Source organism: Ahaetulla prasina, chromosome 10 (assembly GCF_028640845.1).
Source record: "Ahaetulla prasina isolate Xishuangbanna chromosome 10, ASM2864084v1, whole genome shotgun sequence".
NCBI lineage: Eukaryota > Metazoa > Chordata > Lepidosauria > Squamata > Colubridae > Ahaetulla > Ahaetulla prasina.
This window is the reverse complement of record NC_080548.1, coordinates 24,058,383-24,079,729: the sequence shown is the minus strand read 5'-3', so window position 1 is coordinate 24,079,729 and position 21,347 is coordinate 24,058,383. Positions and strand designations below refer to the sequence as shown.

At 45.7% G+C, this 21,347-nt stretch overlaps 1 protein-coding gene across 2 annotated transcripts in view; it reads left to right on the top strand.

Annotated features, from left to right (window-relative positions):
• GRAMD1A (GRAM domain containing 1A) overlaps nt 1-21,347 on the top strand; it is a 68,044-nt gene that overhangs the window by 22,897 nt on the left and 23,800 nt on the right. The window contains exons 5-11 of one of the 2 annotated variants that reach the window (XM_058195731.1): nt 873-976; nt 1,061-1,156; nt 12,210-12,290; nt 14,050-14,165; nt 15,825-15,978; nt 19,025-19,220; nt 20,020-20,163. In XM_058195731.1, the coding sequence (XP_058051714.1) occupies nt 873-976; nt 1,061-1,156; nt 12,210-12,290; nt 14,050-14,165; nt 15,825-15,978; nt 19,025-19,220; nt 20,020-20,163 (891 nt within the window). Of the gene's footprint in view, nt 1-872; nt 977-1,060; nt 1,157-8,566; nt 8,783-8,866; nt 8,963-12,209; nt 12,291-14,049; nt 14,166-15,824; nt 16,021-19,024; nt 19,221-20,019; nt 20,164-21,347 lie in introns of those variants that run through there. The other variant, XM_058195730.1, reaches the window with a different exon arrangement.

Sequence of the window (21,347 nt, the reverse complement as noted above, 5' to 3'; positions counted from 1 at the left end):
GCAAGCGGTCGCTTAGCGACCATTCAAAGTTATGACGGAAAAAATACTTACGATCAGTGGTGAAATCTAATTTTTTTTACTACTGGTTCTGTGGGTGTGGCTTGGTGGGTGTGGCTTGGTGGGTGTGGCAGGGGAAGGATACTACAAAATCCCCATTTCCTCCCCACTCCTGGGGGAAGGATATTGCAAAATCCCCATTCCGACCCCACTATGGAACCAGCCAGAGGTGGCATTTGCTGGTTGCGGAACTACTCAAAATTTCCACTACCAGTTCGCTGAACTGCTTAAAATTTCCGCTACTGGTTCTCCAGAACCTGTCAGAACCTGCTGGATTTCACCCCTGCTCACGATCCAGATCTGAAGGTCCAATGGCTATTGCCACTCCCACACCCCCGGGTTACATAATCGCATTTTGGGCAAAACCAATTTACATTTGCGGCCATTTGCATGTGACCACAATTTACAACATTTTTTTTTTCCCACCCTGGGAATGGATGCTTACTTCTCACTTCTGTCAAATTGGAAATGGATGTTTTACTTCTCGTTTCTGCCCATGGCGGACAATTGGTTCACTTAAGAATTGCAGCCTTTGCTCAGCGACCGCCGTGTCCGCTTTATGACCATGCAAAAAACGTCAAATAGTCGTGTGATGATCTTCTTAATGACTGGGCAGGACCTACAACCCTAATTTTGGGCTGAGCTGCGGTCATAAATTGAGGATTACCCTGTATCTGAAATAAAAATGTCGTGGAACTTGGACGAGCATCTTTAGGCCTGATGCCCCCTTGGTACGAGGCTGCAAGGGATAATCTCCTAATTTTAACTTGTAGTTTCTGTGTCTTCCTTTCCATCCCCCACCCCCATCTCCTTAGATTACTCCTGTGCGTTGCAGCGTGACATCCTCCTTCAAGGACGGCTTTATCTATCGGAGAATTGGATCTGCTTCTACAGCAATATCTTTCGATGGGAAACCACGGTAAATGCTCCATCCAGGGCTCTTCTGATTGCTTTTAGCTCTTCCTCTCCTGGCCACTGACCTCTGTGTCACCTTCCGTGATAGATCTCCATCCAGCTCAAGGAGGTGATATGCATCAAGAAGGAGAAGACCGCCAAGCTGATCCCCAACGCGATCCAGATTTGCACAGAGACCGAGAAGGTGAGATCGCTTGCGTAACCCCTAAGAATCCAAGCCTGGGGGTAGATAATTATCATTTCCAAGATGTTGCCTTTTATAATCAGCCAGCAAAGGGCCCCAATCTCTGATTTTCTTCAGATGGTGTAAAACTGGGCTTTAGAATAGAATAGAATAGAATAGAATAGAATTTTATTGGCCAAGTGTGATTGGACACACAAGGAATTTGTCTTGGTGCAGATGCTCTCAGTGTACATAAAAGAACAGATACGTTCATCAAGGTACAACATTTACAACACAATTGATGATCAATATATCAATATAAATCATAAGGATTGCCAGCAACAAGTTATAGTCATACAGTCATAAGTGGAAAGAGATTGGTGATGGGAACTATGAAACGATTAATAGTAGTGCAGATTCAGTAAATAGTCTGACAGTGTTGAGGGAATTATTTGTTTAGCAGAGTGATGGCCTTCGGGAAAAAACTGTTCTTGTGTCTAGTTGTTCTGGTGTGCAGGGCTCTATAGCGTCGTTTTGAGGGTAGGAGTTGAAACAGTTTATGTCCAGGATGCGAGGGATCTGCAAATATTTTCACGGCCCTCTTCTTGATTCGTGCAGTATACAGGTCCTCAATGGAAGGCAAGTTGGTAGCAATTATTTTTTCTGCAGTTCTAATTATCCTCTGAAGTCTGTGTTTTTCTTGTTGGGTTGCAGAACCGAACCAGACAGTTATAGAGGTGCAAATGACAGACTCAATAATTCCTCTGTAGAATTGGATCAGCAGCTCCTTGGGCAGTTTGAGCTTACTGAGTTTATTTGTTATCTGTTCTTATGGATTACGATGAATGTTTGCAGGAACAGGGCATGGCTAGTCTAGTGAAGAGAAGGGCCAAGGGAGACATGATAGCAGTGTTCCCTCTCTAATATAATAATGTCTGAAATACAGTGAGTGTTCCAGGCAGGTGAACAGTAATCAAAAGTATAGGTCTGGCATAGGTTTTATATGCTCTAGTTTGGAGTACAGTGTTACCAGAGAAAAAACTTCGTAAAATAAGATTTACAACTCTTAAAGCCTTTTTTGCAATGATGCTACAGTGAGCTCTGGGACGTAGATCTTTAGAAATGAGTATTCCTAGGTCCTTGACAATTTATAGATTTAAATTTACAGATTTAAATCTCTATCACTTTTATTCCAGCATTAGTTTCATTTTGTGTGTGTTTCCTGACCCAAACTGTGAGAATTTGCTTCCTGTATTGTGATCGGTGGTGGTTTGGGGGACTGTGAATCTCAGAACTGGATGGCTGCAAGGTGCCCCAGCTAAAACCATCTTACAAGATGGTTTCTCCCTGGGATTTGGCAGAAATCCGCAATTACGGATTTGGCAGAAATTTGCAATATCCAGGATATTCCAGTTATGGATACTTCCCATCTTTATTCTAGACCAGTGTTTCTCAACTTTGGCAATTTGTAGATGTGTGGACTTCATCTCCCAGAATTCCCCAGAATAGCTATTCTGAAGCTGTACACGAATGCTCAGTGCCACTGGGGGGGGGGGGGGGAAGAGAAGGGTGATCTGGAGCCCAACCAAAGAATATCAGCCTTTATTTTATTTATTTATTTATTATTCATATTTGTATACCGCCCTATCTCCCGAAGGACTCAGGGCGGTTCACAGGCATATAAAACATTTATATACAAATTAAAATAATCATTAAAAAACTTATTCTAATGCCCAATTATTAAAAATAGAAATATAAATATTAAAACCAATTTAAAACCCCTATAAATTTAAAATCTAAGCCAGTCCTGCACAGATGAATAAATGTGTCTTGAGCTCGCGACGGAAGGTTCGGAGGTCCGGAAGTTGACGGAGTCCTGGGGGGAGTTCGTTCCAGAGGGTGGGAGCCCCCACAGAGAAGGCCCTTCCCCTGGGCGTCGCCAGACGACACTGCCTAGCTGATGGCACCCTGAGGAGTCCCTCTGTGAGAGCGCACGGTCGGTGAGAGGTATTGGTAGCAGTAGGCGGTCCCAGATAACCCGGCCCTATGCCATGGAGCGCTTTGAAGGTGGTTACCAAAACCTTGAAGCGCACCCGAAGGCCACAGGTAGCCAGTGCAGCCTGCGAGGATTGGTGTCATACGGAGCCACGAGGGCCCCTCTATACCCGCAGCGCATTCTGACTAACTGCAGCCTCCGGATGCCCTTCAAGGGAGCCCCATGTAGAGAGCATTGCAGTAATCCAGGCGAGACGTCACGAGGCGTGAGTGACCGTGCATAGGGCATCCCGGTCCAGAAAGGGCGAACTGGCGCACCAGGCGAACCTGGTAAAAAGCTCTCCTGGAGACGGCCGTCAAATGATCTTCAAAAGACAGCCGTTCATCCAGGAGGACGCCCAAGTTGCGCACCCCTTCCATCGGGGCCAATGACTCGCCCCCAACAGTCAGCCGAGGACTCAGCTGACTGTACCGGGATGCCGGCATCCACAGCCACTCTGTCTTGGAGGGATTGAGCTTGAGCCTGTTTCTCCCCATCCAGGCCCGTACGGCCTCCAAGCACCCGGACAGCACTTCGATAGCTTCGTTGGGGTGGTCCCGTGGAAAAGTACAGCTGGGTGTCATCAGCGTACAGCTGGTACCTCACACCGAAGCCACTGATGATCTCACCCAGCGGCTTCATATAGATGTTGAACAGAAGGGGCGAGAGGATCGACCCCTGCGGCACCCCACAAGTGAGGCGCCTCGGAGCCGACCTCTGCCCCCCTGTCAACACCGTCTGCGACCGATCGGAGAGATAGGAGGAGAACCACCGATAAACGGTGCCTCCCACTCCCAATCCCCCCAACCGGCGCAGCAGGATACCATGGTCGATGGTATCGAAAGCCGCTGAGAGGTCTAATAGGACCAGGGCAGAGGAACATCCCCTATCCCTGGCCCTCCAGAGATCATCCACCAACGCGACCAAAGCCGTCTCAGTGCTGTAACCGGGCCGGAAGCCGGACTGGAACGGGTCTAGATAGACAGTTTCATCCAGGTGTAAGGGAAACTGATATGCCACCATACTCTCTACAACCTTCGCCGCGAAGCGAAGGTTGGAGACCGGACGATAATTACCTAAAACAGCCGGGTCCAGGGAAGGCTTCTTGAGGAGGGGTCTCACCACCGCCTCTTTCAAGGCGGCCGGGAAGACTCCCTCCACCAAGGAAGCGCCAGAATCGCCTGAGCCAGCCTCGTGTCACCTCCTGAGTGGCCAGCACCAACCAGGAGGGGCACGGGTCCAGTAAACACGTGGTGGCATTCAACCTACCCAACAACCTGTCCATGTCCTCGGGAGCCACAGGGTCAAACTCATCCCATAAAATGTCACCAAGACCACCTCAGCCGCCTCACCCGTCACGCAATTTTGGTCCAGACCATCCCGAAGCTGAACGATTTTATCGTATAGATAACCGTTAAACTCCTCAGCACGCCCCTGCAACGGGTCATCCCGCCTCCCCTGGTGTAGGAGGGAGCGAGTCACCAACAGGGCGGCTGGGCGGTTATCTGCCGATGCAATGAGGGAGGAGGCGAGCTACGCGCTTCCCTCAATGCCACTAGGTAAGCCCTAGTATAGGACTTCACTAGTGTCCGATCAGCTTCGAACGGCTAGACCTCCAGGAACTCTCTAGGCGTCTTCTCCGGCGCTCATCCTCTCAGCTCCTCGGAGAACCAAGGAGCCGGTTGGGACCCGCGCCGGGTCAGAGGTCGCAAAGGCACGACACGGTCTAAGGCCCCGCCGCGCCCGCTCCCAGGCCGCAACAAGTTCCTCAGCCGAGCCGTGAGCCAGACCTCAGGAAATGGCCCAAGCTCCGTCCGAACCCTCCGGTCCATCAGGCGCCTGGGACGGAACCAACGTGTCGGCTCCGTCTCCCTGCGGTGGTGAATGGCAGTCAGAAAGTCCAGGCGAAGAAGAGAGTGATCTGACCATGACAAAGGTTCAATGACTATTTCCTTCAAGTCCAGATCTCTCGTCCACTGACCAGAGACAAAATCAGGTCCAGAGTGCCACCCCCAATGTGAGTAGGGCCATCAACTACTTGGGTCAGGTCCAAGGCCGTCATGGAAGCCGTGAACTCCCGAGCTGCCGTCGATGACGAGCCGGAAGATGGCAAGTTAAAGTCCCCCATGACTAAAAGTCTGGGGGTCTCAACTGCCACCCCAGCCAGCACCTCCAGGAGCTCGGGCAGGGCAGCTGTCACGCAGCAAGGAGCCAGGTACGTGATCAGCAAACCCATCTGACACCTATGACCCCATCTCACAAAGAGGGATTCGCACCCGGCAATCTGAGGTACAGTGGTCTCCTCGGCTCTAGACTCTCTAATCACAACCGCCACCCCCACCCCTACCCTGAGCCCTCGGCTGATGGAATGCACGGAAACCCGCGGGCACATCTCAACAAGGCACACCCCTTCCGTGCCCAGCCGGGTTCCCGTCACGCCTATAAGGTCCGCGGCGCCCCCCTGAATAAGATCGTATATTAGGGGGGCCTTATTAACAACGGACCGTGCGTTGCATAACATCAGCCGAAGGCCCAGGCTCTGAGGGTCTTGACCATCCGGGGAGCAGGGGAAAAGGGCGAGGATCCGGCGTGATCGCCTGCAGACATCGAGCGCGCCCCCAGAACGATATGATCCCCCTTCCGCCATATCTGCCCCTCCCACTTACCGTGCAAATCAGGCCACCCTCACCAACAGGAACACAATCTCCCCCCCTAACCTTTCTCTGTCCCACCTTCCTTTTCTCTTTTCCTGACTTTTCAAAGCTTTGTGGGCACATGATGGACCTTCTGCACAGTGTAAATATTTGAAGAGATTTTACCCGTGAATCTGAGTTATCTTTCTTCTTAGGAAATGTGTCAGTTGTGTGCAAGAAGAGAGCCAACTCACTGTTGTTGACTTTCCCTCTTCTTTCTCCCCCGCGTCTCTGTCTATAGCTACTCTCAGTCATCCAGGTCATGGTTGTCCCAAAGATGCTTCTTCAAAAGGCAACCAGACTTTTCTTTGCTTTTTTCCTTGAAGAAGATGTTTTGCTTCTCACTGAAGAATCTTCTTTAGAACTGAAGAAACGAAACGCCTTCTTCAAGGGAAAAAACAAAAACAAAGGAAAGTCCAGTTGCCTTTTGAAGAAGCGCCTTTGGTTTCTCCCTGCCTCATTCCTGTTCTGAGACTTCCTCGGTTCTTTTGGCGTCTATGCTGAGCCAGGGTGAGGCCTTTATCTCAGAGGAATCTCTTCCTGACTTATGGCCCTAACCAGCAGGGCAATGTCCTAGAAAAGAGAAAGCACATCAGGTACAAAGAATTCCAAAGGAAAATGGGTGTGTCCCTACCTCTAGAAAATCATTTTCACCTAGAACCATCCTTCCTTTGCAGAGTTTAATGACCTGTGGCTGCACACTTTAGAGAAAACAAATGCGCAGGTCTTTGCAAGTGGCCTGAAAGATATGCACACCCAGCTGTACTTTTCCACACCGGGCCACCCCAACGAAGCTATCGAAGTGCTGTCCCGGTGTCTGGAAGCCGTACGGGTCTGGATGGGGAGAAACAGGCTCAAGCTCAATCCCTCCAAGACAGAGTGGCTGTGGATGCGGCATCCTGGTCCAGGAAGGGGCGCAACTGGCGGATCAGGCAAACCTGATAAAAAGCTCTCCTGGAGACGGCTGTCAAATGGTCTTCGAAAGACAGCTGCCCATCCAGGAGCACGCCCAAGTTGTGCACCCTCTCCATTGGGGCCAATGACTCGCCCCCAACAGACAGCCGCGGCTGCAGCTGACTGTACCGGGGTGCCGGCATCCACAGCCACTCCGTCTTGGAGGGATTAAGTTTGAGCCTGTTCCTCCCCATCCAGACCCGTACGGCCTCCAGACACCGGGACATAGCCATTGTACAGGTAGGCCTGAACTTGCAAGCGGTCGCTTAGCGACCATTCAAAGTTATGATGGAAAAATACTTATGATCAGTGGTGAAATCTAATTTTTTTTACTACCGGTTCTGTGGGTGTGGCTTGGTGGGCGTGGCTTGGTGGGTATGGCAGGGGAAGGATACTGCAAAATCTCCATTCCCTCCCCACTCCTGGGGGAAGGGTACTGCAAAATCTCCATTCCCACCCCACTCTGGGGCCAGCCAGAGGTGGCATTTGCTGGTTCTCTGAACTACTCAAAATTTCCGCTACTGGTTCTCCAGAACCTGTCAGAACCTGCTGGATTTCACCCCTGCTTACGATCCAGATCTGAAGTTCCAATGGCTAATTGCCACTCCCGCCCCCCCATGTTACATAATCGCATTTTGGGCAAAACCAATTTACATTTGCGGCCATTTGCATGTGACCACAATTTACAACATTTTTTTTCCCCCACCCTGGGAATGGATGCTTACTTCTCACTTCTGTCAAATTGGAAATGGATGTTTTACTTCTCGTTTCTGCCCATGGCGGACAATTGGTTCACTTAAGAATTGCAGCCTTTGCTCAGCGACCGCCGTGTCCACTTTATGACCATGCAAAAAAGTCAAATAGTCGTAGGATGATCTTCTTAATGACTGGGCAGGACGTACAACCCTAATTTTGGGCTGAGCTGCGGTCATAAATTGAGGATTACCCTGTATCAACAGTAGAAACCTTCAAATTTCTGGGTTCTATCATATCGCAAGATCTCAAATGGACAGCTAACATCAAAAACATCATTAAAAAAGGACAACAAAGAATGTTCTTTCTGCGCCAACTCAGTAAGCTCAAACTGCCCAAGGAGCTGCTGATCCAATTCTACAGAGGAATTATTGAGTCTGTCATTTGCACCTCTATAACTGTCTGGTTCGGTTTGCAACCCAACAAGAAAAACACAGACTTCAGAGGATAATTAGAACTGCAGAAAAAATAATTGCTACCAACTTGCCTTCCATTGAGGACCTGTATACTGCACGAATCAAGAAGAGGGCCGTGAAAATATTTGCAGATCCCTCGCATCCTGGACATAAACTGTTTCAACTTCTACCCTCAAAACGACGCTATAGAGCACTGCACACCAGAACAACTAGACACAAGAACAGTTTTTTCCCGAAGGCCATCACTCTGCTAAACAAATAATTCCCTCAACACTGTCAGACTATTTACTGAACCTGCACTACTATTAATCGTTTCATAGTTCCCATCACCAATCTCTTTCCACTTATGACTGTATGACTATAACTTGTTGCTGGCAATCCTTATGATTTATATTGCTATATTGATCATCAATTGTGTTGTAAATGTTGTACCTTGATGAACGTATCTTTTCTTTTATGTACACTGAGAGCATATGCACCAAGACAAATTCCTTGTGTGTCCAATCACACTTGGCCAATAAAATTCTATTCTATTCTATTCTATTTTATCTGAAATAAGAATGTTGTGGAACTTGGACGAGCATCTCTAGGCCTGATGCCCCCTTGGTACGAGGCTGCAAGGGATAATCTCCTAATTTTAATTTGTAGTTTCTGTGTCTTCCTTTCCACCCCCACCCCCCCCATCTCCTTAGATTACTCCTGTGCGTTGCAGCGTGACATCCTCCTTCAAGGACGGCTTTATCTATCGGAGAATTGGATCTGCTTCTACAGCAATATCTTTCGATGGGAAACCACGGTAAATGCTCCATCCAGGGCTCTTCTGATTGCTTTTAGCTCTTCCTCTCCTGGCCACTGACCTCTGTGTCACCTTCCATGATAGATCTCCATCCAGCTCAAGGAGGTGATATGCATCAAGAAGGAGAAGACCGCCAAGCTGATCCCCAACGCGATCCAGATTTGCACAGAGACCGAGAAGGTGAGATCGCTTGCGTAGCCCCTAAGAATCCAAGCCTGGGGGTAGATAATTATCATTTCCAAGATGTTGCCTTTTATAATCAGCCAGCAAAGGGCCCCAATCTCTGATTTTCTTCAGATGGTGTAAAACTGGGCTTTATTTGTTATCTGTTCTTATGGATTACGATGAATGTTTGCAGGAACAGGGCATGGCTAGTCTAGTGAAGAGAAGGGCCAAGGGAGACATGATAGCAGTGTTCCCTCTCTAATGTAATAATGTCTGAAATACAGTGAGTGTTCCAGGCAGGTGAACAGTAAATCAGAAGTATAGGTCTGGCATAGGTTTTATATGCCCTAGTTTGGAGTACAGTGTTACCAGAGAGAAAACTTCGTAAAATAAGATTTACAACTCTTAAAGCCTTTTTTGCAATGATGTTACAGTGAGCTCTGGGACGTAGATCTTTAGAAATGAGTACTCCTAGGTCCTTGACAATTTATAGATTTAAATCTGTATCACTTTTATTCTAGCATTAGTTTCATTATGTGTGTGGGGAAGGATATTGCAAAATCTCCATTCCCACCCCACTCTGGGGCCAGCCAGAGGTGGCATTTGCTGGTTGCGGAACTGCTTAAAATTTCCGCTACTGGTTTCCTGACCCAAATTGTGAGAATTTGCTTCCTGTATTGTGATCAGAGGTGGTTTGGGGGACTGTGAATCTCAGAACTGGATGGCTGCAAGGTGCCCCAGCTAAAACCATCTTACAAGATGGTTTCTCCCTGGGATTTGGCAGAAATCCGCAATTACGGATTTGGCAGAAATTTGCAATATCCAGGAAATTCCAGTTATGGATACTTCCCATCTTTATTCTAGACCAGTGTTTCTCAACTTTGGCAATTTGTAGATGTGTGGACTTCGTCTCCCAGAATTCCCCAGAATAGCTATTCTGAAGCTGCACGTGAATGCTCAGTGCCACTGGGGGGGGGGAGGGTGATCTGGAGCCCAACCAAAGAATATCAGCCTTTCTCTGTCCCAGCTTCCTTTTCTCTTTTCCTGACTTTTCAAAGTTTTGTGGGCACATGATGGACCTTCTGCACAGTGTAAATATTTGAAGAGATTTTACCCGTGAATCTGAGTTATCTTTCTTCTTAGGAAATGTGTCAGTTGTGTGCAAGAAGAGAGCCTAACTGACTAATAACTCACTGTTGTTGACTTGTCCCTCTTCTTTCTCCCCCGCCTCTCTGTCTATAGCTACTCTCAGTCATGGTTGTCCCAAAGATGCTTCTTCAAAAGGCAACCAGACTTTTCTTTGCTTTTTTCCTTGAAGAAGATGTTTCGCTTCTCATTGAAGAAGCTTCTTTAGAACTGAAGAAACGAAATGCCTTCTTCAAGGGAAAAAAACAAAGGAAAGTCCAGTTGCCTTTTGAAGAAGCGCCTTTGGTTTCTCCCTGCCTCATTCCTGTTCTGAGACTTCCTCGGTTCTTTTGGCGTCTATGCTGAGCCAGGGTGAGGCCTTTATCTCAGAGGAATCTCTTCCTGACTTATGGCCCTAACCAGCAGGGCAATGTCCTAGAAAAGAGAAAGCACATCGGGTACAAAGAATTCCAAAGGAAAATGGGTGTGTCCCTACCTCTAGAAAATCATTTTCACCTAGAACCATCCTTCCTTTGCAGAGTTTAATGACCTGTGGTTGCACACTTTAGAGAAAACAAATGCGCAGGTCTTTGCAAGTGGCCTGAAAGATATGCACATCCAGGAAGTCTTGAGATTACAATCTTCCACTGACAATTGTGGTTTAGACAGCCAGGGAGGCCTTGTAATCTTTTAAGATTGCTCAGATGCCACTGATGTTTTCTTCTGATGTTGAGGTTTGCAGTTTGCAACAGCGGAGCCCATTTCACAGAAAACCTATCATTATTTCTTGCCACTGTACTCTTTTGGTGTGTTATTCATGCAACAATGCACTGCACAATCTCAGGCAGGAAGCAAATTTCCGCGAATCGAAAATATGGCGATCCGCTAAAACAGTATTTCTCAACCTTGGCATCTTCTAAGACATGTGGTCCTCAAATGCCAGCATTCCCCATTTCATAAAGTTGAGAAACACGGCTGAGCTATCATCTCCCAGGAACCCTGTGGCGATAATATGACTTCTGCTGGGGAGTTGTAGTTCAGTCATGTCTGGAAGAGCAACGCTGGTCTACATAGTTAAAGGGTTATCTTCCACAGGTGAAATGCTACCAGTTCGGACTGGTCCGCCTGAACCGGTAGTAAAAAAAAATGCTACCAGTTCAGACGAACTGGTATTTCTGACAATCAGCTGTGCTGCATGATTTATATTCGCTAGAAAGCAGGAAATCCTGCTGTATGCATGTACAGCAAACCGGTAGCACACACCAGAGGATTTCACTGCTGTTATCTTCCCACTGTTGAAATTCACCCACCTGTGTGAACAGCAGGAGCAAAAATATAGATTGTCTTCTGGAGATCATCTTTGATGAGGAAATGCCCTTGCAGCTGCCTAATCAAATGTGCATGTCCATGTGGATAAATTCCATTCTTTTGTCTCTCTGTCTACTACCTACCTCTCCCCTCTTTGGGAGAGCTTTATAGCTCCCGCTGCCTTAAGAAAGTTCAAAACATTCTTAAGGATCCATCTCATCTTGGGCATCCTTTTTTTTTAAACTATTACATCTGGCAGCCGGTACAGGGCAATAAAAACAAGGACAAATAAGCTGAAAAACAGCTTCTATCCCAGGGCAGTAACCATACTGAATTCTACAATATCGGGGGTTGTCAATTCAATTGTGTAGAATGTGAAGGATGTGTGTTTGCATTTTATTTTTATAGTTACAATATACACTGAAGGTGACATTTAATTTCATTGTACAAGGTGCAATGACAATCAAGTAAACTTAACTTAAATTACGGTAACTTAACCTACCTATTACCGGTAATGAAATCAATCGGAGTCTCTGCAGTTCGCAGTAAATTAGTCCATAAAAGAAAGGCCACCCCATTGAAAGATCAATGGTAAAATATTAAAGCACATCTTTAGTAAATTGATATCAATCAAGTATGGGTGTCCCATTGCTCATCCTAAGCCCTCCAAAATAGTTAATGTTTTCAGTAATTTTCAGAAAGCAAGTTCCTTTTGTGCCTGAGAAACTGCACAGCCTAAACGCAACACAGAAGCTATGAAAGTTCCCCACAGTCAAACTTATTTTTTGGGGGGGGGACCAGTCTTAACGTTGTTCTTTCTGGTTCCCAGCATTTCTTCACATCCTTTGGTGCCCGTGACCGATGCTTCATGCTCATCTTTCGCCTTTGGCAGAACGCACTTCTGGATAAGGTAGGAACAGACGAGGCGAGAAGCCACCTGTGATTTTTTTGGAGAGAGGTAGATTAGATTTGATCTATGGAGATTCTCAGTCATCCAGGTCGCAGTTGTCCCAAAGGTGCTTTCTCAAGAGGCGAGTAGAGTTTCTTTTCTTTTTCTTTTATTCTTGAAGACGTTTCGCTTCTCATCCAAGAAGCTTCTTAAGTTCCGACTGAATGGTGACTGATCATTCAATCAGAACTGAAGAAGCTCCTTGGATGAGAAGCGAAACATCTGCAAGGAAAACCAAAGAAAGTCCATTTGCCTCTTGAAAAAGCACCTTTGGGACATATTTTCAAGGTTTTCAACATGGCTCCTATATACTGACTTCTTTAGCTTTGATGCACCCATAGAAACAGGTACACCCACAAATGAGATTCAAACACGATGCTTAGCCAAGTAGGGCAAACTTTCTGACCCTGTAAATACTGTCAAAGTACAATTTCCAGCTTTCCTAGAAAGTGTGGCCAAGGGTGAAGGATGCTAGGAGTTGTAACTTGGGGTGCCACAGTTCATCTGTTCAAACCATCTTGTTCTTCCTTGCTTCTGACTCAATGACAACCGGATGGAGAAACTTATTCCACTGGAAGACTAGAATTATTCTTTTTTGAGTTACTATAGGCTATCAGTGGCTAAGACGCTGAGCTTGTCGATTAAAAGGATGGCAGTTCAGCGGTTCAAATCCCTAGTGCTGTGTAATGGGGTGAGCTCCCGTTACTTGTCCCAGCTTCTGCCAACCTAGCAGTTCGAAAGCACCTAAAAAATGCAAGTAGAAAAATAGGGACCACCTTTCTGCGTTCTGTGCGCCTTTGCCGTTGAGTCATGCTGACCATATGATCATGGAGACGTTTTCGGACAGCGCTGGCTCTTCTGCTTTGAAATGGAGATGAGCACCCCTCCCTAGAGTCAGGATTTTCTGTTGCCTTAATAGCTTCTAGGTCCCTTCTCCAAAAAATTTTATTTTATTTTTTATTTATAATTACATTTCTATACCGCACCATCTCCCGAAGGACTCAGGGCGGTGTACAGGCATAATAAAACCGACAATATAATATACAAGTTTAAAATACAATTATTCTTTTTTGAGTTACTATAGGCTATCAGTGGCTAAGACGCTGAGCTTGTCGATTAAAAGGATGGCAGTTCAGCGGTTCAAATCCCTAGTGCTGTGTAATGGGGTGAGCTCCCGTTACTTGTCCCAGCTTCTGCCAACCTAGCAGTTCGAAAGCACCTAAAAAATGCAAGTAGAAAAATAGGGACCACCTTTCTGCGTTCTGTGCGCCTTTGCCGTTGAGTCATGCTGACCATATGATCATGGAGACGTTTTCGGACAGCGCTGGCTCTTCTGCTTTGAAATGGAGATGAGCACCCCTCCCTAGAGTCAGGATTTTCTGTTGCCTTAATAGCTTCTAGGTCCCTTCTCCAAAAAATTTTATTTTATTTTTTATTTATAATTACATTTCTATACCGCACCATCTCCCGGAGGACTCAGGGCGGTTTACAGCCAATGTTAAAATACCCATGACTCCCTATATTTAAATACGTTGCACAAATGCAGCCATTAACGGTCTGAAAACCATAGTTTGTGCCATTGTGCAATATGTGAACCCAGTCAATTACAGCTTGCTCAGCAACCCACGGTGGAGTTATTGTGATAAGCTCTTCCAGAACTGTGCTATGTATCTGCTTCTTTGTTTCCTCTCTTAATGCCGTGTTCTTCCATTGCCACCAGACTTTGCCCCCACGAGAACTCTGGCACATTGTCCATCAATGCTACGGATCTGAACTTGGCTTGACCAGTGAAGATGATGATTACGTTTCTCCCATTGATGACCTCAATGGCTTGGGGTGAGTATCTACCTGTCCTGTGAACAGGACAGTTTTCACTTGGGTAAGGGAATGGAACCTGTACAGTAGTGGCCAAAATTGTGGAAACCTTTTGGGAAAAGTGTATTTTCTAAAACTAGCTAACTTTTTTCGGAGCCGGGGCTGGAGGTTGAGAAAGGTGATCACATGACCCCGGTACACTGTAACTTTCATAAATGTGAGTCTGTCAAGCATGCAAATATAACTCACATGGACCATGGGGATAGCTGCAATGGTCATAATTGTGAAAAATGGTCATAAGTCACTTTTTTCAGTGCCATTTTCACTTCGAACAGTCATTAGTGAACTGTTGTAAGTTGAAGACTACCTGTAGAGTGTTCTGACTCGGTTATATCATCTATAATGGGACAGTACTGAAGCATTTATTCAAAATCGAATTATCATTGTGCCTCACATAAAAAGAAGCAATGGTTGGCTAAATATGTATAGGAGGAATAGAATTATGAACTCTGTGCATCCATACTACCTCATGAGCCATCTGAAATTTTGTTCATTGCTAAATAGGAATTTAACCAGCTTTATATTTTCAGAGCAGAAATTTTATTATATGGTACCAAATAAAAGGAAAGTACCATAAAATTATATACCAATGGAAAGTAATTTAATCAAGAATGTAATGCAATAGCTTTTATGAAGGATTTGCTATTAGAATAGCAGTCAGAGTATAAAGAAGGAAAGTGAAACACAGAAAAAACGAGATATACAAAAATTATCACTATAGAAAAAACCGAGATATAGAAAAATCATCACCCTGTCAGTTAATACTTAGTTGGGTAACGTTTAACATGAATTACGGCCTTACAACGTCTTCCCATGGAGTGAACCGAATCTTTTAGTTCTGCAGCTGTTATAATGTGAAACCAAAATTGAATGATTGCTTCCATTAACTGGGTTTTATTGCTAGGTCACTTCTGACTAACAAGTTTCTTTAGTCGGCTCCAGTGATGGGATTCAAATAATTTAACAACCGGTTCTCTGCCCTAATGACCAGCTGGATAGGTGTGGCTCGGTGGTCATGTGACCATGTGGGAATGCCCAACTCAACGTCACTCACATCGATGGGTGCTTCACCTTAGCTGTTACAATGTAATAAGGGTTAACCAGAGAGGCAGTTTCTGTAAGCAGGGCAATAAAGATTAGGCTAGAAACACCAGAGTGTTTCCTTCCTGCCTTCCTTACAGGATTAGCCCTGTAAATTGGAAAAAAACAAAATAAGATTTCTTCCAACAACTGGTTCTCCGAACTGCTTAGAAAGTTAACAACCGGTTCTCCCGAAAAGGTGCGAACTGGCTGAATCCCACCACTGGTCGGCTCCGTAGATTTTCAATTGGGTTAAGGTTCGGGCTATTCCCAGGCCATTCCAGCAGTGGAATAGGATTATCTTGAAACTCCACCCCCTCCCCAAAAAAGGTGGTGTTATTAGCCATCAAACTTCAAAAAGTGAAGTGACGACTTCCACAATTTTGGCCCCTGCTGTAGCCATACCTCTTAGCTGCCTCTTTGCCATTTGCAGGAGATGGCGAGCAGCATTTCTTCAAGGTTGATCCTTCCATAAATTAGCCTTGCTGGGCCGGAAGATTCCTTTTAAATCTCCCTCTCTTTTATCTCTTGTCACAACAGAAGCCAGAAAGAAATTGGAGATGATATTGACCTGACAGAGCTGACATCCCGCTGCAACACTGACCTCAAGCTGGACACCAGTCCCTTGCTGGACAAAAGGGACACCAGTCATAGCATCAACTCACTGGCCAGTAGCAGTGATGGGACCACATCGGTGAGGACCGGAGATTCAGAAGACAGCTGGAATGTTATGAAGGTCCATTCCTAGATTTTGTCTCCCATAAGAACTACTTGCCCTACAATAATGCATGATAAGCTGATGGTTATTCCGTTTTCCTCTTGAACATGGCCTGCTCTGCATAATTTCCAACCCCCCTTCCCCAGAAATCTCGTTTGTTTTGCATATTTTAATGCACTTATTTTACCACCTATTTGTAGGTGGAAGGCGAGAGGGGGGGGGAAATCACACCACCAAATTTCAGCCGTGTCATCTTAGAGATTCTTTGGAAGGTTGCATGATGTTTATGGGTTACCCACCTCCAAAACTTTGTCCCCTTGGGGTTAAATTAAACAATCTAAAAGACAATATCCATGGGAAAACTTTACGGAGCAGAACTGGATCACGGAAAAAAGAATCAAATAAACTGAAATAAGTTCAGAGATGAGGAGTGAGGAAATCCAAAACGTAGAAATTTTGAGGAAGAAGAAACTGTTTCAGGCTGTTTATTTGAGGGGTGGTTGGTGCGCTCTGAGCTTGGTTGTTTTCTTGCAGATGTTTCATGACCCAAAGTATTATGTCAGCGTGTAACATCATCAGTGCTAGGTTGTTTGGGAATGTTTAAGCTTGAGAACGGAAGATTTGAGAATAGGATAGCACTGTGTCAGCACACACAATCAGACTATTAAGCAGGATTCAAAATGTCTTTATATACATAACAACGCATAAGGCATACAATACCCTTATAGGTTTTTCCGCGTTGTAGAGAAGAGAAATAGCAAGTACAGACACAGCACAAAATGGAAGCACAAAATGGAGGAGACAAAATGGAAGAGGGAGAAGCCAGAACAGAACAGAACAGAACAGAATAGAATTTTTGATTAGCCAAGTGTGATTGGACACACAAGGAATTTGTCTTTGGTGCATATGCTCTCAGTGTACATAAAAGAAAAGATACCTTCATCAAGAATCATAAGGTACAACACTTAATGATAGTCATAGGGTACAAATAAACAATCAGGAAACAATATCAATATAAATTGTAAGGATACAAGCAACAAAGTTACAGTCATGCAGTCATAAGTCGGAGGAGATGGGTGATGGGAACGATGAGAAGATTAATAGTAGTGCAGATTTAGTAAACAGTTTGACAGGAAGGATACTGCAAAATCCCCATTCCCACCCCACTCTGGGGCCAGCCAGAGGTGGTATTTGCTTGTTCTCCAAACTGCTCAAGATTTCCACTACTGGTTCTCCAGAACCTGTCAGAACCTGCTGGATTTCACCCCTGAATTTCACAGCCTAACTATGACTCTCTATTCTTGGGTGCAGTGAAATGAATGCCTTTGAACTATTAAAAGACGCAGGTGAAAACACTACAATTGTTCCTAGGCTCCATAATACTTTTTATACCTCTGCTTTATAAGTATATATGCTTCACATGCCCATCAATAGCTTGAAAGTTGCAAAGAACAGCATAAAACTATTTTAAAATAAAGATTTTAGCTTGTCCATGTTGTAAAGACATCAAACTCTCAACTTTAAGTAAAGACAACACAAAGCACATAAAGGAAAATGGGAAGCTCTCCCATTGATTAAAATAATTTTTGAGTGGAAAGTAATTATGTTTGATTTCATGCCTCCTAATAAAAGCCTTTTTCTCCAGTTGCCCAAACAGGTGAAATTTTCAGTTTGACTATCAAGGGTATTTTTAGATACCTGGTCTAATAATACTCCCCTTTTTAAGCAGCTAAAGAAAAGAATACAAAAACCTAACACACTCTGTGGCTGTTTTTCACAGATTTGGGAAATGTCCAAGGATATTTCAGAATCCTTAAAAATGAAGCCGATCTATTGAAACACATCTAGCTAAAATGGTTTTGTGATTCTAACTCTACTGCAACTTACAAAGGAGAGAGATTTTAGCTCTGAAAATTATTTATAGTCCAATACATGTCTATTTAGAAATCCCACTGAATATTGTAAAAGGACTTTTTCGGTATCACTGTCACTTCAAACAGTCACTAAACAAATGGTTGTAAGTCAAGGATTACCTGTTTTACCTTCTGCTGCATGCTTGGTGACATGAATGTATCAAATAGCAATAGTACTTAGACTTATATACTGCTTCACAGTGCGTTAGAGCCCTCTCTAAGTGGTTTACAGGGTCAGCATCTTGCTGTTGTGATCCAGGCCCAAATAGGTAGTAGGAAACTCAGTCAGTATAAAAACAAACTTTATTAGAACAGCTGAGAATTACTTCATTCTCAGCGTAGTCCAACTAAATTAAAGCAAATTCCTCCCAAGACAAATTCCTCAGTCCTATCACCAACCTTGGTCCAATTAGGCAAACTGCCAAGGCCTTTTTTGGCAAAAGTTCAAAAGATACCAATATGAAACGAATGCAACAAGACAAAGATATCAATGTTATTTTCCGGCAAAGAGGCCAAGACCGCTGGTCTTTTAAACCTTATGGGAGGGGCCAATCATCTCTTGGCCCTACTCCCGAGTCATCCTCTTTGTTTTAGCTGCTCTTGCCTTCTGGCAGCTCTTCTCATGTGTGCATTAGGAACAGGCTCCTCCTGTTCCTCTGCCTCACTGCTGTCAGCCTCTGGAGGCTCTGGAGTTTACATATCACTCCCCGATGGCCCTGGCCCCACCTCTGCCTCCGACACAGAGCCCTCATCTGGGCCTTCCCCAGCCTCCAGAACTGGCCCATACTCTTCCTCAACCTCATCGCTCTCTGACTCAGTTGCCAGCTCCACAGGCTGCTGGCGGACCACAACACTTGCCCCTAACAATCTGGGTCCTCATTTTTACCGACCTCGGAAGGATGGAAGGCTGAGTCAACCTTGAGCCGGTCAAGGATCGAACTGTGGGCAGAACTAGCCTGCAGTGCTGTATTCTAACCACTGCATAGCTCAAAATAGCAAACATTTTGGCTGATATCTTATGGGCTGCCCAGATGCGGAATGTCAAATGGTGACCAAATGTGCCTTTCAAATGGCGGCCTGAATCTAATGCCGACTTGCTTCCCTTGTAGCTGGCAGAAGATCCAGAGGACAACACTGACAGCCAAATGGATGCTTCATCCAGCCACACAGTGACCTCAGCCACAGACCCACCTCTGGAAGATTTGGTGCAAGGGCCTGCTGTGTCCCCCCTGGAGGGGGACCTGCCTCCCAGTGAAGAACTCCCGACCGACATGAGCAATTCATCCTCTTCCACACAAGATGAAGGTGAGGGCAACCTCCATCCTGCCTGAATTCTCCCAGATGTTAAGATTAGGACAGGGGTCTGCAAACTTGGCTCCTTTAAGACTTGTGGACTTCAACTTCCAGAGTGGATTTAAAGTCTGCAAGTCTTAAAGAAGCCAAGTTTGCAGACCTCTGGATTAGGAGATCTCATCTGTTGTGGCTCCAGCCCCCACCCCACCCCACGGGCCTTGTCCCCTGCCAGAAAGTGACTCAGAGAGTGAGGGGGAAGGGCCATCAGGGCTCCATTCCGCAGGGCTGGCCTCTCTGGCTCAGCTCCAGGAGCCAGAGGCAGGCCAGGTGGAGGAGATGATGAGGCCTCTGTCTCCTGTATCTCCCCCCGCCCAGGCAATGCTTCCAGACCCTGCTGTGGACAATCAGTCCTGGTTAGATCCCCAGTTTCGTAGACAAGAGAGGCGGGAAAAACAGAAGAAGGGGTGGAGCAGGCCTAGAAAGTGCTGAGTCACGGAGCCACACCCCACAGGGTATAAAAGCAGGAGGGGCTGCTCTACTACTTCGTGATGGACAAACAAACTGACTGGAGAAAACTTGAGCTGAACTATTTGACTGAGCATTTGGCCTGGATTGCTGTTTGTTCCTGACTTCCTGGTTGCTCTGGTAACATCAGGGAAAACCTTGGCAGACGTTCGCTGGTCTGCTGCCAGAGCTGATAGCTGCCGTGGACTAAATTGCTGGCTAATTGAGTCAGTTCACGTGCCTCCCGGACTGAGGTGTGGGGACAGAACATCATCCGACCATCACTCTTTCTTCCTCCCTTCTCCAGCTGAGGTGGAAGCCTTCTTCACGGATTTGCCAGGGCGGCTCCTGATCAATGCCGTGTATCACGTGGGAGCAGAGAGGCTGCAGCAAATGCTCTTCAGCGACTCCCAGTTCATACACAGCTTTTTGGACCAACGCAAATTCACAGGTAAGTGAGAAAACCGGTTCAAATCACATCCTGGGTTGATATTTGGGAGCAAAGTTTACGTTGCAAAAGCAAAGGACGCTGCTGTTTTCTGCCTTACTTGATGGATTAACCTTAGACTTCCACAACCTGGTTTTCCAGCTGATGTATTGGATAAATATTTGGGAGGCTGTTGCATAAACAGCCAAGTGCCAACTTCCCTGATTGCTAGAGACACAACCTTCCTCCTTGCCAGATCATAGTAAAAAGCCTAATCCATAGTCCATTGCAGGGGTGAAATGTAAAATTTGTTACTATCGGTTCTCTGGGCGTGGCTTGGTGGGGTGGAGTAATGTGACTCGGTGGGCATGGCCAATTTTTTTTTTTACTTTTAAAAGCCATTTTTTACAGCCTCTTTGGCTGAAGAGGTTCTAGAAAAAATGCTTTGAAAGGGTTCTGACCAACCGAGCTGAGTTGCGCGATCATCAGAGGCTTCTTTTTTTTTTTTTACTTTTAAAAGCATTTTTTCGGCCAAAGAAAAAATGCTTTTAAAAGTAAAAAAAACCTCTGATGGTTGCACGGCTCAGCTGGGCATGCGGGGAGAAGGTGGGGGGCAGAAATTTTTGCTACCGGTTCTCCGAACCACCCGCCACCATCACTTTTGGGCGATCTGGTCCGAACCGGGAGCATTTCACCCTGCCAGAGCCAAAGGCCTCAGGTTGAATTAAAGTGGCTGTATCCTAGACCAGGGGTCTCCAACCTTGGCAACTTTAAGATTTGTGGACTTCAACTCCCAGAATTCCTCAGCCAGCAAAGCTGGGATTTGAAGTCCACAAGTCTTAAAGTTGGCAAGGTTGGAGACCCCTGGTCTAGGCATGCAGGTAGCAACCCTTTGAATCCTTGAGTCCTGCCTGTTTTTTTAATGTGCCTTTTATTATTATTTTTTTTGGGGGGGGGCAGAAGCCTTGTGACCTTCAGAGATAATGGATGTCCCATTAAATCCAAATCTGTGCCTGCTTTTGACATTTGCATAATTACATGCTTGGTGTAAATTGTGTGGGTTGCCGTAAAACCTTGACTCAACAAACTAACGTCCATTAAAAAGAGTGTGGACTCTGAACGGAACACGTGTTTGCTGAATCCAGAGTTCACTAAATGAGGGGTCTCTAACCTTGGCCACTTTAAGCCTGGCGGACTTCAACTCCCAG